Genomic DNA, 18,417 nt, shown 5'->3' with positions numbered 1-18,417 from the left:
AGTCTCTAAAGATTTCTGCTCTGTATTTTTGTTTTAATAAGATCATCAAATGTGTCATGAAATACTTCTTGTTGCCTCTGGAAATGTAAAAGAATCCACTTCAATCACTCCTTTATTTCCCTACCCAAGTGTGAGCCATCCTTTCATTTTTTTGCATTATGGTTTCAATTGTAGTGATTATATCAAGATTGAGATGATTTAGTCATTCCAGTAGTTATGTGTCCTCAGTCAATGGACAAGGCCCTCACATTTCAGAAGACCAATATAGCTAAGTTAATATTTATAGACAGTCTAAAAAGTGTGTGATTCTTAGTACATTTTTATATTTTCTTCCACCACTGTGACACCATTACTACAAAGACATGGAAGGGAGAAGCACAGGGTTGAGGGCAATCTTATATTATTCTTTACCAAGTAAAGCACTACATAAGCAGTATGAAGGATATCAACCAGAAACTAAACCTATCATGTCCTACGAGCGAGGATAACCAAAGGGCAACTCTCATGCTCTATTGGTATTCCTGCAATGTCAAGGGATCTACAGGAAGACCCGAGAACACTGTTCAGAGTCCTATGTAGGATTTCTGGCAGGGCAAGAAACTAAATTCTACTCGGCAAATAATAGGGAGATACTAAAGATTTGTGAAGAGAAGATTGATATGTCATATCTATGTATAAAAAAGATAAGTTGGGTAATGTGACAAGTGAAAAGGGGAAAGAAGAAATGGAAAAGTATTTAGGCTTAAAAAAGGAATTTCTAGCAATTTCAATGACCTCTTTTTAATTAACACAACAAAACTTTTAACAATTGTTCTTGATCTTTAGTTGAAAAGAACAAGTCTTACATAAAATTTTTCAGGAGTAGGCTAATTAAAAGGCTTAAAGACTGCATAGCAGTACTTCTCATCCCTTAGTGACATCAATTAGTTACTCATTCACCTAGATGAGGTTTGCAAACAAAGCGGGCTCACTACTAAAGAAATGAAATATCAGTATCAGTTAGGAGCATATTTATAACTGGAAAAAAATTTGAAAAGTCATACAACCACTGCTTCATTTTACAGATGAGGAAACTGAAATGTTAAGATTACACAATCTTTAAAAAAATTTTTTTTATTAAGTGCATTTTAATAAATTGGTTTTATTTGTTATCAAATGGTTTTTATTTTGATTGTGCCTGTCTACTAATGGGTTTTGATACACAAAAATGAAGAATTTTTCCCTTTGATCAAATGTGATGACTTGCTTATAAAAATATAAGCATGTAGAGGATTGGCAGATTAGACTTTTCCTGAATAACCAGTTAACTTTGCAAATATAGCAATTAGGCTCAATTAAGGAAGCATTTATTATACAGCTATCAAGTGAAAAGTACTATTCTAGCTCTGGAGGTAAAAGATTAAAAAAAACTCCAAAACCCTTGCCCCCCAAAAGCTTACATTCTCCTGGAATGAAACAATATGTAAAGAGATAATATAAATATACTTAAAATGAAGAAAATCATTTATTAAAAATCAGACTTGAACAAATGGAAAGAATGACTCAAGACATCAAGAATCAGTCAAGCAAAACCAAAAAAAAAAGAAAAGCAAAAATTGATCTAATTAAAAGAGATAAGGAAGGACACTATATCTTGCTAACGGGTAGCATAGATAATGAAGCTATATCCATATATGCACCAAGTGGTATAGCATCTAAATTCCTAAAAGAGAAGTTAATAGAGCTGCAAGAAGAAATAGACAGCAAAACTATAATGGGGGAGATCTCAACCTTGCACTTTCAGAATTAGATAAATCAAACCCCAAAACAAATAAGAAAGACGTTAAAGAGGTAAACAGAATATTAGAAAAGTTAGGTATGATAGATCTTTGGAGAAAACTGAATGGATCCAGAAAGGAGTACATTTTCTTCTCAGCAGTTCATGGAACCTATACAAAAACTGACCATATATTAGAACATAAAGACTTCAAATTCAAATGCAGAAAGGCAGAAATAGTAAATGCATTCTTTTCAGATCATGATGCAATAAAAACTACATTCAGCAAAAAGCTAGGGGAAAATAGACCAAAAAGTAATTGGAAACTAAATAATCTCATCCTAAAGAATGAATGGGTGAAACAGCAAAGCACAGACACAATAATTTCATCCAAGAGAATGAAAATAATAAGACAACATACCAAAATTTGTGGGATGCAGCCAAAGCGGTAATAAGGGGAAATTTTATATCTCTAGAGACTTACTTGAATAAAATAGAGAAAGAGAAAATCAATGAATTGGGCTTGCAACTTAAAAAGCTAGAAAAAGAGCAAATTAATACTAAACTTGAAATTCTTAAATTAAAAGAAATTAATAAAATTTTAAGTAAAAAAAACTATTGAATTAATAAAATTAAGAGTTGGTTTTATGAAAAAACTAACAAAACAGATAAACCTTTGGTAAATTTAATTAGAAAAAGTTAAGAGGAAAATCAAATTGTTAGCCTTAAAAATGAAAAGGGAGAACTCGCCACTAATGAAGAAGAAATTAGAGCAATAATTAGGAATTACTTTGCCCAACTTTATGCCAATAAATTTGATAACCTAAGTGAAATGGATGACTACCTTCAAAAATATAGGCTGCCTAGGTTAACAGAAGAGGAAGTAAATTGCTTAAATAGTCCCATTTTAGAAAAAGAAATAGAACAAGCTATTAATCAACTCCCTAAGAAAAAAATCCCCAGGACCAGATGGATTTACATGTGAATTCTACCACACATTTAAAGAACAATTAACTCCAAGGTTATATAAACTATTTGAAAAAATAGGGAAATTCCTTTTATGACACAAATATGGTACTGATATGTAAACCAGGTAGGTTGAAAACAGAGAAAAAAAATTATAGACCAATCTCCCTAATGAATATTGATGCAAAAATTTTAAATAAAATATTAGCAAAAAGATTACAGAAAATCATCCCAAGGATAATACATCATTATCAAGTAGGATTTATACCAGGAATGCAGGGCTGGTTCAATATTAGGAAAACTATTAGCATAACTGACTATATCAATAACCAAATTAACAAAAACCATATGATTATCTCAATAGATGCAGAAAAAGCATTTGATAAAATCCAACATCCATTCCTATTAAAAACACTTGAGAGTATAGGAATAAATGGACTTTTCCTTAAAATAGTCAGTAGCATCTATTTAAAACCGTCAATAAGCAGCATATGTAATGGGGATAAACTATAACCATTGCCAATAAGATCAGGAGTGAAACAAGGTTGCCCACTATCACCATTACTATTCAATATCATATTAGAAATGCTAGCTTCAGCAATAAGAGTTGAGAAAGAGATTAAAGAATTAAGAGTAGGTAATGAGAAAATCAAATTATCACTCTTTGCAGATGATATGATGGAATACTTAGAGGCCCCAGAGATTCTACTAAAAAGCTATTAGAAATAATCCACACCTTTAGCAAAGTTGCAGAATACAAAATAAACCCACATAAATCACCAGCATTCAGATGACAATACTACCTCCTAAACTTCTATTTATTTAGTGGTATACTAATCAGACTCCCAAAAAACTATTTTAATGACCTAGGGGAAAAAAAATTTATCTGGAAGAACAAAAGGTCAAGACTTTCAAGGGAACTAATGAAAAAAAAAACAAATGAAGGTGGCCTACCTGTATCAGATCTAAAACTATATTATAAAGCAGCACTCACCAAAACCATTTGGTACTGGCTAAGAAACAGACTTGTTGATCAGTGGACTAGGTTAGGTTCACAGGACAAAATAGTCAATAACTATAATAATCTAATGTTTGACAAACCCAAAGACCCCAGCTTTTGGGATAAGAATTCACTGTTTGACAAAAGCTGCTGGGAAAACTGGAAATCAGTATGGCAGAAATTAGGCATTGACCCATACTTAACACCATACACCAAGATAAGGTCAAAATGGGTTCATGATCTAGGCATAAAGAATGAGATTATAAATAAATTAGAGGAACATAGGATAGCTTACCTCTCAGACTTCTTCAGGAAGAAGGAATTTGTGACCAAAAAAGAACTAAAGATCATTATTGATCACCAAATAGAAAATTTTGATTATATCAAATTAAAAAGGTTTTGCACAAACAAAACTAATGCAAACAAGATTAGAAGGGAAGCAATAAACTGGGAAAACATTTTTACAGTCAAAAGTTCTGATAAAGGCCTCATTTCCAAAATATATAGAGAATTGACTCTATAAGAAATCAAGCCATTCTCCAATTGATAAATAGCCAAAGGATATGAACAGACAACTTTCAGATAAAAAAATGGAAACTATTTCTAGCCATATGAAAAGATGCTCCAAATCATTATTAATCAGAGAAATGCAAATTAAAGCAACTCTGAGACTACACATCTCTCAGATTGGCTAGGATGACAGGAAAAGATAATGATGAATGTTGGAGGGAATGTGGGAAAACTGGGACACTGATACAATGTTGGTGGAACTGTGAACAGATCCAACCATTCTGGAGAGCAATTTGGAACTATGTTCAAAAAGTTATCAAACTGTACATACCCTTTGATCCAACAGTGTTACTACTGGGCTTATATCCCAAAGAGATCTTAAAGAAGGGAAAGGGACCTGTGTGTGCAAAAATGTTAGTGGCAGCCCTTTTTGTAGTGGCTAGAAACTGGAAATTGAATGGATGTCTATCAAGTGAAGAATGGCTGAATAAATTGTGGTGCATGAATGTTATGGAATATTATTGTTTTATAAGAAATGAACAGCAGGATAAATACAGAAAGGCTTGGAGATTTATACATGAACTGATGCTAAATGAAATGAGCAGAACCAGGAGATTGTTATACACTTCAACAATAATAGCATATGATGATCAATTCTGATGGACATGAATTTCTTCAACAATGAGAAGATCCAAATCAGTTACAATTGATCTGTAATGAACAGAACCAGCTACACCCAGAGAAAGAACACTGGGAAATGAGTATGGACCACAACATGACATTTCCACTCTTTGTTGTTTGCCTGAATTTTTGTTTTTTTTCTCAGGTTCTTTTTACCTTCTTTCTAAATCCTATCTTTTTTGTGCAGCAAGATAACTGTATAAATATGTGTACATATATTGTATTTAATATATACTTTAACATATTTAACATGTATGGGACTACCTGCCATCTAGGGGATGGGTGGAGGGAAGGAGGGGAAAAGTTGGAACAGAAGTTTTTGCAAGGTTCAATGCTGAAAAATTACCCATGCATATGTTTTGTATATAAAAAGTTATAATAAATAAATAGTGTATAAAAAGTATTTCAAGTGTATATGGAGCATAATAAAAACTAGGATGAAGAATGACTTCATTTAAGTAGTAATGCTTGAGCTTTTAACAGATCAATATATACTGAGAGGCATAAAGTTTAGAAAGGAGAAACACTCCAAGAATAGTGAAAACCTATTATGAGGGTACAGAGGTAGGAGATGGAATGTTATTTACAGAAATTCAGCAAAAAATCAGTTTGGCAAGAACAGAAAATACATGAGAAAGATTAATGTGAAATCAGTCTAGAATAGAGATCATTACTGATCACAAAATAGAAAATTTCGACTATACCAAACTGAAAAGTTTTTGTACAAACAAAACCAATGCAGACAAGATTAGAAGGGAAGCAATAAACTGGGAAAATATTTTTACAGTCAAAGGTTCTGATAAAGGCCTCATTTCCAAAATATATAGAGAATTAACTCTAATTTATAAAAAATCAAGCCATTCTCCAATTGAAAAATGGTCAAAGGATATGAACAGACAATTCTCAGATGAAGAAATTGAAACTATTTCTAGTCATATGAAAAGATGCTCCAAGTCATTATTAATCAGAGAAATGCAAATTAAGACAACTCTAAGATACCACTACACACCTGTCAGATTGGCTAAGATGACAGGAAAAAATAATGATGATTGTTGGAGGGGATGCGGGAAAACTGGGACATTGATGCATTGTTGGTGGAGTTGTGAACGAATCCAACCATTTTGGAGAGTAGTTTGGAACTATGCTCAAAAAGTTATCAAACTGTGCATACCCTTTGATTCAGCAGTGTTACTACTGGGCTTATATCCCAAAGAGATTATAAAGAAGGGAAAGGGACCTGTATGTGCACGAATGTTTGTGGCAGCCCGCTTTATAGTGGCTAGAAACTGGAAACTGAGCGGATGCCCATCAGTTGGAGAATGGCTGAATAAATTGTGGTATATGAATATTATAGAATATTATTGTTCTGTAAGAAATGACCAACAGGATGATTTCAGAAAGGCCTGGAGAGACTTACACGAACTGATGCTGAGTGAAATGAGCAGGACCAGGAATCATTATATACTTCAACAACAATACTATATGATGACCAGTTCTGATGGACCTGGCCATCCTCAGCAATGAGATCAACCACATCATTTCCAATGGAGAAGTAATGAATTGAACCAGCTACGCCCAGAGAAAGAACTCTGGGAGATGACTAAAAACCATTACATTGAATTCCCAATCCCTATATTTATGCCCACCTGCATTTTTGATTTCCTTCACAAGCTAATTGTACAATATTTCAGAGTCTGATTCTTTTTGTACAGCAAAATAACGGTTTGGTCATGTATACTTATTGTGTATCTAATTAATATTTTAATATATTTAACATTTACTGGTCATCCTGCCATCTGGGGGAAGGGGTGGGGGGTAAGAGGTGAAAAATTGGAACGAGGTTTGGCAATTGTTAATGCTGTAAACTTACCCATACATATAACCTGTAAATAAAAGGCTATTAAATAAAATAAATAAATAAATAAAAAATCAAAATCAAAATCAAAAGAAAAAAAAAAAAAGAAAAAAAAGAAATCAGTCTAGAATGATGACCTGGAGCAAGATTGTAGAAGACTTTAAATGCTAGAAGTTTATGTTTTTTTCCTGGAAATAGTAAGCCACTGAAACTTCTGGAGTAGAGGAATTACATGATTAGAAGTGTGCTTCAGAAATATCAACTTAACAGCTGACTAAAGAATAGCTTGGAGAGGAGGGACACTGAAAACAGGGAAACCAATTTTCAGACTATTACAGTAGTTCAAGTGATAGAAAAAGGCATGAACTAAGCTGGTGCGTATGTGAGTAAAGAGGCAAGAATAAACAGGAGAGGTGAAAAAAGATATATAGGAAAAAATCAACATACTTTGGCAATGTAATCAAGTCATTTTTTCAAAAACAGTTTACCTAATATTTACATTAAATAATTTTAGTTAAGTTGGATTTTAAAAATTGTTATGATTCTATAATCTTTAAATTGTGGCTCTATTGCCAGCAAACAAAAAAACTGGAAAACTTTCCTCAAGGCAAAGTGTTTTATAATAAGATAGCAGTTAAAAGGAAAAAACTAAAACTCTTAAGGGCTCATACCAAGATAGAATATATTAAAATTTATTATTTTATAATACAGTTAGCATTAAATTTACTTATTTGTAAAATAGAGATAATAATAGCACCCACTTCATGTAGATATGTAAAGTTCTTGACAAATCCTACCATGTTATGTGTTAATTTTTTTAATGATCATTTTTCATTTAAACAAGTATTTAAAAATAAAGGCTTCTTGGTGCCAAAATTTTATAGTTTTGTAAAAGAAGAAGTAAATCTTACCTTTCAGTTCTAATTTCTTGCTGTATCTGAATATAATGAGAAGGAGTTGTGGGGTCATTACAATCAGAACAAAAATGATTCGGGCCTACAAAAAAGCGTATTATTAATATTTATTACTTATGTTCTATAAATTCAAATTGGGGCAGATACATATTTTTAATATTTCAAATGGAAAGAGCACCTTTTTTATAACTAAAGAAATTAGCATAGTCAGAAAAAAAACATCCTCCCATCACAAGAAAAATTTCAATAAGTTTCAATATTAAAATTTATAATACTTCAATCCTTTTCAGGACTAACCCACTATGAAGTACTCTCTCCCTCTTCATAACATCTTCCCTTTAATGGCATTTCCGCCTTCAAATATATAACTTTGGTTAATCTGCTAAACTCCTCTAAATATTTAACCTGCCAGTCAACAGCATACTTAGGCTTCATGGTATATTTCTTTAATGGATTCTTCCAAATCCTTTCCTTGGAAACCTTATTCTTCTCCCAAATCTATTTCATATCTACCATTTCTGATGCCTATTTTATCCCTTTATTTTATCTGTAACTCTTGACTTTCAATAGGGGAGAGGCATTAGAGATGGGCATGTAATGTGATATAGTCTATGCTCTACTATACAATATAGTGTGGCGGTATAGTTTATGCTATTCAATGGTTCATTTAATTTAAATGACTATTAAAAAGTTAAAAGTAGGGAGTAAATTTAAGGAAAAATCAGTGAGGCATATAAATAAAAAGTAGCAATAAAACTTATGCAGTTAATCGATTTTCTATTGTTATTCTATTCCCAATTACAAAGCTCACAAAGTAGTTCACTTTAAGCTGGATTAAGAGAGTTTGGAGTTTTTGTTTTATTTTTCTTTAAATGAGATTCCTTGAAAGCAAATAATATGTATATTTGAGGTAGAGACAATATTTATGTCAACAAATATATACTTAAAAATTGATTACTTAACTGATCTGGAGTCTGCATATACAATACAAAAAACTTCAATATTAAAAATCCTTCATCTAAGCCAATACTACCTAAAATTCCTAGAATTTATGACACTTAAAACCAGGAAACATTATCATTACACTCAGCATTTGTGAAGATAAATAGTCCTGCATAGTTTGTAGGGTGCTTTCACATTTATTCTACTTGACTGTCACAATTCCATTGTGTTTATTCCAAGCATTCCTTGTCAGTTTGTCTATTTCAAATTTAAAGCATTGTCAGAGTATTTTATTCACTCTTATTTAAGATAAGTTTTCTTCTTTTATGTCATCTTTCCAATTTCACTGGTATAATAGTGACCTTTTTTAGATACTTAAAATTAAGTTGCAAAATTCTTCATCATTATAAACAGACATACATAAAAACATACGACACATTTGATTGAATATACCTACCACAATATAGTGATCAGTTAGGAGAATGAACGATTGCATAAAATTAAATTTAGTATGAATGTTTCCTTTTATAGAAAATTTGTGCTCAACATTTTTAAACCTTCCAGTGGAATCCTAGATAAAAAAAAAAAATAGATCACCTTTCACACATTTAGCATACTTTAAAATGCATTAAAATATATATAAGAAATTTTCTCACATAAGCAGTAATAGTTTTCACTGAATCTCTTAAGTTTCTTCTTTTATTCCTTTATCTTTTTTGAAACAAATTCAAACAGTGGTTCCTATATTGTGTGCTACTTAATTTCTAGCTTAAATTTTATTGTTTAAAAATTTAGTGGGAATATCTTTAAAACAGGCATGAAAATAGCTTCTGATTTAGTAAAAGGAAGTAGTCTAAAGATCTAGAACCTACTATGTTTCCAGGAACACTGCAGGCATTCAATTAATGTTAAAAGAATGAACTGTTCATGTATGGATATACAAAGGTATGAAGAGGTAAAATTCAGTTTTGAATACTACATTAAGTTTTAACTTATCAATACTTTATGTCAAAAGGTGGGGATTCTTCCATTGTTGTTTCAAAGGGCTAATAACCTTATTACACATGATTTCATATATCCTTGAATAAGGATATATAAGCAAAGTAGACAAAAGTCTCTTTTTTGTGTCAACTTAAAAAAATTTTTTTTAAACAGTATTACTTTAACATCTTTTTCTTTTTAAATTCTAAATTCCAAATTCTCTTTTTTTTTTCTTTCTCATTCCAACCCCTCCTATCCCATTGATAAGGCAGGCTGTATCATGTTAAATATGTTTCCACATTAGTCATATCACCAAAAAAGCAAGAAAAATAAAGAATGTAAGAAAACCATGCTTCAATTTGCAATGAATTCATCAGTTTTTTTCTCTGGCAGTAGGTAGCATTTTTCATCATGATTTCTTTTGTATTATTTTAGGTCAATATTATACTAAGTCACAATTGATCACAAATACATTATTATTACTGTTTTCAATAATCTCCTGATTCTGCTCACTTTGTTTTGCATCAATTCATAAGTCTTGCCAAGTGTTTCTGAAACCATCCCTCTCAAATTTCTTATGGTAAAATAGTATTCCATCATAATCATACAGATTGATAGTGCTACATGGTTATGTATGCATGTATATATGTAATAATCCATTCTTGATGTGAATAGGTTTTCAAAACTACAAGCCCTCCTCTCCATCTGTGTCTCTTCCTCCTCTGCACCTCATTTGTATAATACAATTAATATTTTTACCTTTTCCTAGACATTTTGCTTTTTAAAGGCCATATCCTACTCAACTCTGCCCCAATCTTTCTTAAACAGATGGTATACATTTCCATGTAAAAAAACAATTTGTACATGTTAAGTTCCTTGACATTAATCTTTGATATTGGCTCTTATATGTTAAATTTTCCATTAAGTTCAGGTTTGGTTGAGACAAAATCCTGAAAATCTGCTAATTCATTGAATGTCTACTTTTTTCCATTCATCATGGATAATTTTGCTAGATATGATATTTTTGGGCACAGGCTTATTAGTTCTTTTGATTGCTGGCATATGATTCCAGAATTTATGGTCTTTTATTGCGGCTGCTAACTGTTAAAAAATTCTAATTGTAGCAAGTTTAAATTTTTTTTTGCTTGTTTGTTTAATTGTAAAATTTTCTCTTTGATTTAGGGGTTTTGAAATTTGGTGATAATATTCTTATGTGTTTTTTCAGAAAGGATATCTCTGAGGTGTTGATCAGTGGATTATTTCTATTTCTACTTTCCCCTCAATGTTCTATCAGTCCAGGACAATTTTCTTGGATTATTTCTTGCATTATTGAGTCAATTCTTTTTTTGGACAATTTCAGATTGTCCAATTATTCTTATATTTTCTCTTCTTGATCTGTTCTCTAAATTTGTTGTTTTTCTTATGTTTCAAATTCTGTTCTATTTTTTCATTCTTTATATTTTGTCTTGTTATTTCTGGGTCTCTTATAGCTTCACTTGTCCAATTCTAATTTTCAAAGAATTATTTTCTTCTCTAAGACTCTGTATCTCTTTTTCTAATTGGGTAACTTAAAAAAAAATAAGAAGTACTAGTGTAAGCACTTCTAATCCTGTGGTTGGGAGATGGATGGTGCTTCTAGCTTCACTTGGGCTCTCCCCTCTGACCTGGTACCACAAACCAAAAGCTCCACCCTCCCGCAGAGTCCCTGCCCACTGCTTCTGTACTCACGTGGTGTCCTGGTCCTTTTGGCCCAGGGCTCTATCTGGGCAGGAGTGCTGGGCCTGGCATTTTTAATCAGACTCTTGACTTCCCAGCCTGTCTAGAAGGTATAAGTTCCAAACCCAACTAGTCCCAGGGCTTCTGAAGGCCATTTTGGTAGAGATAGCCTGGAAGTGTTTGCCCTACACACTAATTAATCCCCAGATTGAGGTCTTTCTTTGGGTCTTCTTGGGTAGATTCCAAGAGGGTCAGATCCCTGTTATGCACCTTGAGGTGCAAATTTGCTGTTTGTGGGGGAAATCTGGAGACCCTGAAATTTACTGACCTACTCTACCATCTTTCCAGAATCCTCCTCAAGAGTTGTTTTAATTGGCATTTTTCTAATCAGTAATGATTTAGAGCATTTTTTCATATGCTATACATAGCTTTAATTTTTTCTCCTGAAAACTTCTGTTAATATCCCTTGACAATTTACCAAATGAAGAATATTTTTTAAAATAAATTTAATTCAGGTCTCTATATATCTAAGAAAAGAGACTTTTATCAATTTAATTTTTCTATATTATTTCATTGTTATTGGTACTTTTCAGCAAAATATAGTTTCCCTATCTCTTTTAATTAGGTGTATTTTTACTTTTGCTTTTTCTGAAAGCATGATTACTTTGTTATTATTCAGTTTTGTCAGCTGTGTCCAAATCTCCACGACACAATTTAGGATTTTCTTGGAAAAGCTATTGGAGGAAGCCAAGACAACCAGGGTTAAGTGACTTGCCCAGGATCACACAGCTACTGAGTGTCTGGGATTACACTGGAACCCGTGAAAATGAGTCTTCCTGATTCCAAGCCGGGCACTCTATTTGTTATGTCACTTACCTATATAATGACTACTACCTTTGCCTTTTTTATTTTAGCTGAAGCATAGCAGATTCTGCTTAAGCCTTTTTATTTTTTTTTCCTCAAAAGTAGTTTATTTTTTCCAAATAAATGTAAAGATAGATTTTTTTTACTTGCCCACTTTTTCCTAAATAATATATTTTTTCAAATACACATAAAAATAATTTTTAGCATTTTAAGTTTTGTATACCAAAATTTTCTCTTTCCATTAGGTAGCAAGCAATCTTCTATAGGTTAAAAATGTACAATCCTCTTTAACACATTTCCATATGTCATGTTGTACAAGAAAAATCAGACTAAAACAGAAAAAACACTAGAAAGAAAAAGCAAGCAAACAAAAAACCCAAAAAGAATCAGTCTCCACAGTTCTCTCTCTGGATGTGGATGGCATTTTCCATCTCAAGTCTTTTGGAATTGTCTTGGATTATCACAATACTAAGAAGAGCTAAAGTCTGTCATAATTGACCATCACATAATCTTGCCAGCACTTTAATTTAAATCTCTGTATGTGTTTCTGTTTCAAGAGTATCTCTTTTGGATTCTGGTTTCTAATTGATTCTGCTGTGTGATTATTTTATGAATGAGCACATCACATTCACAGTTATAATTATTTATTGTATTTCCCTTTATCCTATTTTCTTCTCTTATCTTTCTCTTTTTATCCTGTCCCTCCTCAAAAGTTTGACCACTGCCTCCCTTTAATCTACCCTCTTTTTTGTCACCTCCCTCCACCATTCCTTGTCTCCTCACTTTCCAATTTCCCTACTAGGTAAGATAGATCTCTTTACCCAATTGAGTATGTATAAATATTTATCCCACTTTGAAATATGAGAATGAGGCTCAAGCGTTGCCAACCACCAACATTCCTTTCCCCCCTTTACCTTGTGCACATTTTCTGTGAGAAAATCTTCTCCATTCTATTTCTCCTTTTCCCCTTCTCCTAGTGCATACCTCTATCATAGGCCTTCATTTTTTAAAGAAACATCTCAACATAAATGATTCACAGGTTTACCCTGTCTATATAAAGTCCTTCTAAATATCCCTCTAAATGATAAAGTTCTCAGAAATTGCATGTATCATCTTTCCATATAAGAATCTAAACAGTTTAATTTTATTGAGTCTCTTATGAATACTCTTTCATGTTTACCTTTTTAGATTTCTCTTGAGTCTTTTACTAGAATGCCAAATTTTCTATTCAGCTCTGGTCTTTTCATCAAGATTTTTTTTTTTTTTTTTTTTTGCTGAGGCATTTGGGGTTAAGTGACTTGCCCAGGGTCACACAGCTAAGGAAGTATTAAGTATCTGAGGCTGGATTTGAACTCAGGTCTTCCTGACTTCAGGGCCAGCACTCTTATCCATTGTACCATTTAACTGCCCTAAGAATCCTTAAAGAATTCTTAAAAATTCTTTTTTTTTTCATTAAATATCCCTCCCCTCACCCCCAAAGGATTATACTGTTTTGCTGGGTAGATTATTCTTGGGTGTAATCCTAGCTCCCTAGCCTTCCAGAATATCTTATTATAAACCTTCAATTCCTTTAACATGGAAAATGTTAAAATCCCGTGTGATCCTCTTTGTAGTTCCCAGATATCTGAATTGTTTTTTTATGGCTGTTTGCAATATTTTCTCCTTGACCTTGAAATTCTAGAATTTTACTATAATATTCCTGGGAGTTTTCATTTTGAGGTCTCTTTCAGGAAGTGATCAGTGCATTCTTTCCATTTCTATTTTACTCTCTGGTTTAAGATACTGGGGCAGTTTTCCTTTATGATTTCTTGAAATATGATATCTAGGCTCCTTTTTGATCATGGCTTTCAGATAATTTTCATAATTTTCTTATATCATTCTCATTTGTTTTCCCAATTTTTCCTCTACTATACTTCTCTCTTTAACTCTTTCAATAATTCTTGTTGAACTTGTATCCAGTTAGCACTTTTCTTTAAGGCTTTGGTTGTAAGACTTTACAAATTGTTGTCTTCTTCTACACTTGTGTCTTGTCTTCCCTGCCTTTATGATAAGTTTTTTTATGGTTAAGTTCTTTTTTGCTGTTTTTTGCTTATCTTCTTAGCCCATTTCTTGACTTTGAACTTTATGGTAAATTTTAGATTTACTCACCTCAGGGAGAAGGGTTACTGTCCCAAGGTTTAAGCATTTTCATGTTGTTATTTTCAGAGTTAATTCTGGGGGGTCTTCAATTTCTCAGTGCCTCCACAGTGGGATGATTCAGATCCTGTCTTTGCCTAGGAGGGGCCCTACTCCTCTGCAGCCACAAACACAGATACTCTTCCCTGACTTAGAACTGTGGCCAAGATCCCTGATCCTTTGTGACTTATCACAAGCCTAGAGCTGGGATTTGGGAAAGGAGGATGGGCAAGAGAGTGGCCAGCCAAGAATCCCCTGTAATCTCTTTCTGATGAATTGCCTGACCCCCTTAGTAACTGAGAACTCCCCAAACTGCTGCTGCTGCCACTGTTACTCTGCTTCCAGGACCCACCCGGTGCCGTTGTCATACTCGGGCTGGCTCCCCCTTCATGGCATGGACCTCACTTGCTGACCTCCCAAGTTATTTTAAGCTAAAAAAATCCCATTCCAACCCCTTGCTAGTTTTGCTACTCTACAATCTGATCTAAGGTATTATTTTAAAGCTGTTTGAAAGGGAATGTTGCAAGATCCAGCTGCATTGTTGCCTGAACTCTACCTCTTGGCAATAAGCTTTCAACGCTGGCAAACTCAAACTGAGTCACTGAGAAGGGATTGTGAGAAACAAGAGCCTGGTAGGATGGGTCAGGGAGATGGTGGTGTAATGATCAATGTTCTGGGGCTCCTGGATGTCTATCTTTTGTCTGAGTACATACATATCTGAAAGTTCTGGAGTCGTCCTTAAATATGGGTACTATGCAACTCAAGAACCAAGACAGACTCACTACTGTGAAGAGTACTACATACATGTTGAAGATTTCTGTTCCAAGTTCAGCATCAAATTTTGCTGACAGTATGAATTTTCTCATCCCTTAGCATTCCAGGGGAACCACCAGGATAAGATAATTATCATAGCAACCCTTAGTTAATTAAAAATTAGCCTTTTAGAACCCTTGAAGATCTGAAACAGTTTTGAGACCACCAAATAAGTCTCTCAAAAAAGTAGTAATAAAAAACGAGAACTTAGACAAACAACAATGGAATCCACTGTACCTTCTGAAGAATTACTCTAATAAATCAACGTGATATACCATTAGAGTTTAGTTATATTAATTAACCAATTAAAATAGTTAACAAATTGCGAGGCAAAAAAACAAACCCAGGAATATATGAACACAATCATAAAACACTTTTCATACAAATAAGATCTGAACTGAAAAAATAATAATTAGCAGGCTAAGCTAATTTAATAAAAAGATCAATTCTCTCCAAATTAATTTATTCAGTACCATACTAATAAAACTAACAAAAAATAAATTAATAAAGCTAGGAAAAAATAACAAAACTCATCAGGAAGGACAAAAGGGCAAGAATATCAAGGGAATTAATGCAAAAAGAATATAAAGGAAAATGGTCTAGCCATAATTCGATCTCAAATGACAATTCAAAATGGTAATCATCAAACTAATTTGGTATTGACTAAGAAACAGAGTGGTGGATTACTGGAATACATTAGGTACATAATACACAGTAGGTAATGACCATAGTAATCTAGTATTTGAAAATATGGTAATCTCAGTTTTAAGGACAAGAGCTTACTATGGGATTGCAACTGCTAGGAAAATTGAAAAGCAGTTTGGCAGAAAGTAGGCAAACATCAACATCTCACCATATAACAAGATAAGATCAAAACAGATACGTGATTTTGACATAAAGAATGATACCATAAGCAAATTAGGGGAGCATGAAATAGTTTACCTGTCAAGTCTGTGGAGAAAGGAAGAATTTATGGCCAAACAAGATATAGAGAACATTATGAAATGCAAAATGGATTATTTTAATTACATTAAATTGAAAAAGTTTCACACAAACAAAACCATGAAGACTAGAAGGAAAGGAGAAAACTATGGGAAGAGGGATTTATAGAAAGTGTCTCTCATAAAGGTCCCATTCTCAAATATATAAAGAATTGAGTCAAATTTACAAAAATGAGTCATTCCTCAATTAATAAATGATCAAAACATATGATCAGTTTTTAGATGAATAAATCAAAGCTACTTACAATCATATAAAAAATGTTCTAAATCACTATTTTTTTTTTTTTGAAAAGCAAGTGTAGCCACATAAATGATACTTTATTTTGCTTACCAGTCATGAGTATTAAAGGATTCTTTGCCAGCAATTAGATGTTTTATTGCATGGTTATTTATATGAAAGAATAGAAATATAGCATTGATAAAATACTAAACAAAATTGAAACAGCTTATTTTTTATGGGGCTTTACACAACATTGTCTCATTTTAGCCAAACAACCATCATGGTTCTATAGAAATAAATATTCTCCATTTTAAAAGGAGTTACCTGGGGTTTAAGATGTTTTTCCTTCTTTTCTTTCTCACAATGTCAACATCACTTTTGATTTACAGACTTTGTATTGCATATATAAGATGTACATGTTCAAGAAGGTGTAAATATTCATAGAAAATATATTAGATGTCTTAAATTCTTCAGAGTACATTCATAATTGCATAATGATGCTAGCATAGTGTGATGATTACTTTGTGATTACATGTTCATTGACAGAGCCTCAGAGTGCATCTAGACATTGACTTTCTTCAGAAAGCCTTCCCCCCCTTTTTTCTGAAAATACTCTCTTTCTATAAATATTCCTAGAATTCTTTTCTTGAATATTTCCTTGGCCCCACTACATTTCCTATGCTATTTGTTAGTGCAGGTATCAGTCCATTAAAAAAAAAATTATCATCTCCCTGAGGGAAGACTCTTACTTTTCATCATCTTGTTCTCCTCCCCCTCCTCCTCCCCTTCCTCCTTATTCTCTTCCTCCTCCACCTTCTCCTCTTCTTCATCCTACTTCTCCTCTTCTTCCTCCTCCTCTTCTCTCTCCTTCCCTCCCTCCCTCCTTCCTTCTCCCTTTTTTTCCTCTCTCTCTCATTCTTTCTCTCTGTTTCTCTGCCTCTTTCTCACTCTCTGTTTCTCTCTCTGTCTCTGTCTCTGTCTCTCTCTCTCTCTTCACCCTTCCTCTTCTCTCCTCTTCCCTCTCCTCCCCTTTCTTCTTCCCTTTCTCTGTACTTTCCTCTCACTGGCCAATAATTCTCAAGAAATTTATTCTTGTTAGTTTTTTCCCCTTTTCAGTACATAATCTCTAAGTATTTCATTTATTTTTTTTTTCACAATTTCTGCCACCATCTAAATCACTATTAATTAGAAAAACATAAATGAAAACAACTGGGTCAAAATCCTGGGTGTCAATCTCTGGACATGGAGGAGCAGGCCAGAGTTTTTTGCCCAAGTAGAGCAGGGCAAAGAGGAAGAACTGACAACTTACATGGCCTTAGAAGTATCTTTAAATACAGTTGCACAAGCCCCTAAAGCTTAGGATAATGCACCCTCCACCTTGGAAACAGAACCTCACTTTGACAGAGTTAAAAGTAAAGAAACAGAATGGAAAAAAACACCAAAAAAAATTTTATGACCATAGGAACTTACTACGGTCACAAGGAAGAGCAAAATACAACTCAGAAGAAGATTTTAAAAAGTCCAATCTCCAATATCCAAAAATGCCAAGGAAAATATGAATGGGTGTAATAACATGGAAGGACTCAAAAAGGATTTTAAAAATAATATGAGAGAGATGAAAGAAAAATTGGGAAGAGAAATGAAAGCAATGCAAGAAAATCATGTAAAAGTACTCAACAGGTACCTAAGAAAATAATACCTTAAAAAACAGAATAGGTCAGATGAAAAAAAGTCAATGTGGAGAACAATGACTTAAAAAGTAGAATTGGCTAAATGGAAAAAGAGGCACAAAAATTTAAAGAAGGAAAAAAAAACTCCTTAAAAAGTAGAACTGGCTGCAACCAATATTAGAAGGGAAGCAGAAAACTGGGGAAGAAATTTTATAGCCAGTGGTTAGAGTTGTGAAATGATCCAACCATTCTGGAGAGCAATTTGGAACTATCCCTAAAGGGCTATCAAACTGTGCATACCCTTTGATCCAGCAGTATTACTGCTGGGCTTATATCCCAAAGAGATCTTAAAG

The 18,417-nt window shown here is 33.1% G+C and overlaps 1 protein-coding gene across 2 annotated transcripts in view; it reads right to left on the bottom strand.

The window, feature by feature from the left end:
- The window catches only part of TMEM62 (transmembrane protein 62), a 65,214-nt gene that overhangs the window by 7,766 nt on the left and 39,031 nt on the right, over positions 1-18,417 (bottom strand). For both annotated transcript variants that reach the window (XM_003756075.4, XM_031952175.1), the window contains 2 exons: positions 9,082-9,195; positions 7,680-7,764 (listed from right to left, as the gene is read on the bottom strand). In XM_003756075.4, the coding sequence (XP_003756123.1) occupies positions 7,680-7,764; positions 9,082-9,195 (199 nt within the window). The remainder of the gene's footprint in view (positions 1-7,679; positions 7,765-9,081; positions 9,196-18,417) is intronic.

Source organism: Sarcophilus harrisii, chromosome 2 (assembly GCF_902635505.1).
Source record: "Sarcophilus harrisii chromosome 2, mSarHar1.11, whole genome shotgun sequence".
Classification (NCBI taxonomy): Eukaryota; Metazoa; Chordata; class Mammalia; order Dasyuromorphia; family Dasyuridae; genus Sarcophilus; species Sarcophilus harrisii.
This window is presented reverse-complemented; position numbering and strand designations above follow the sequence as displayed.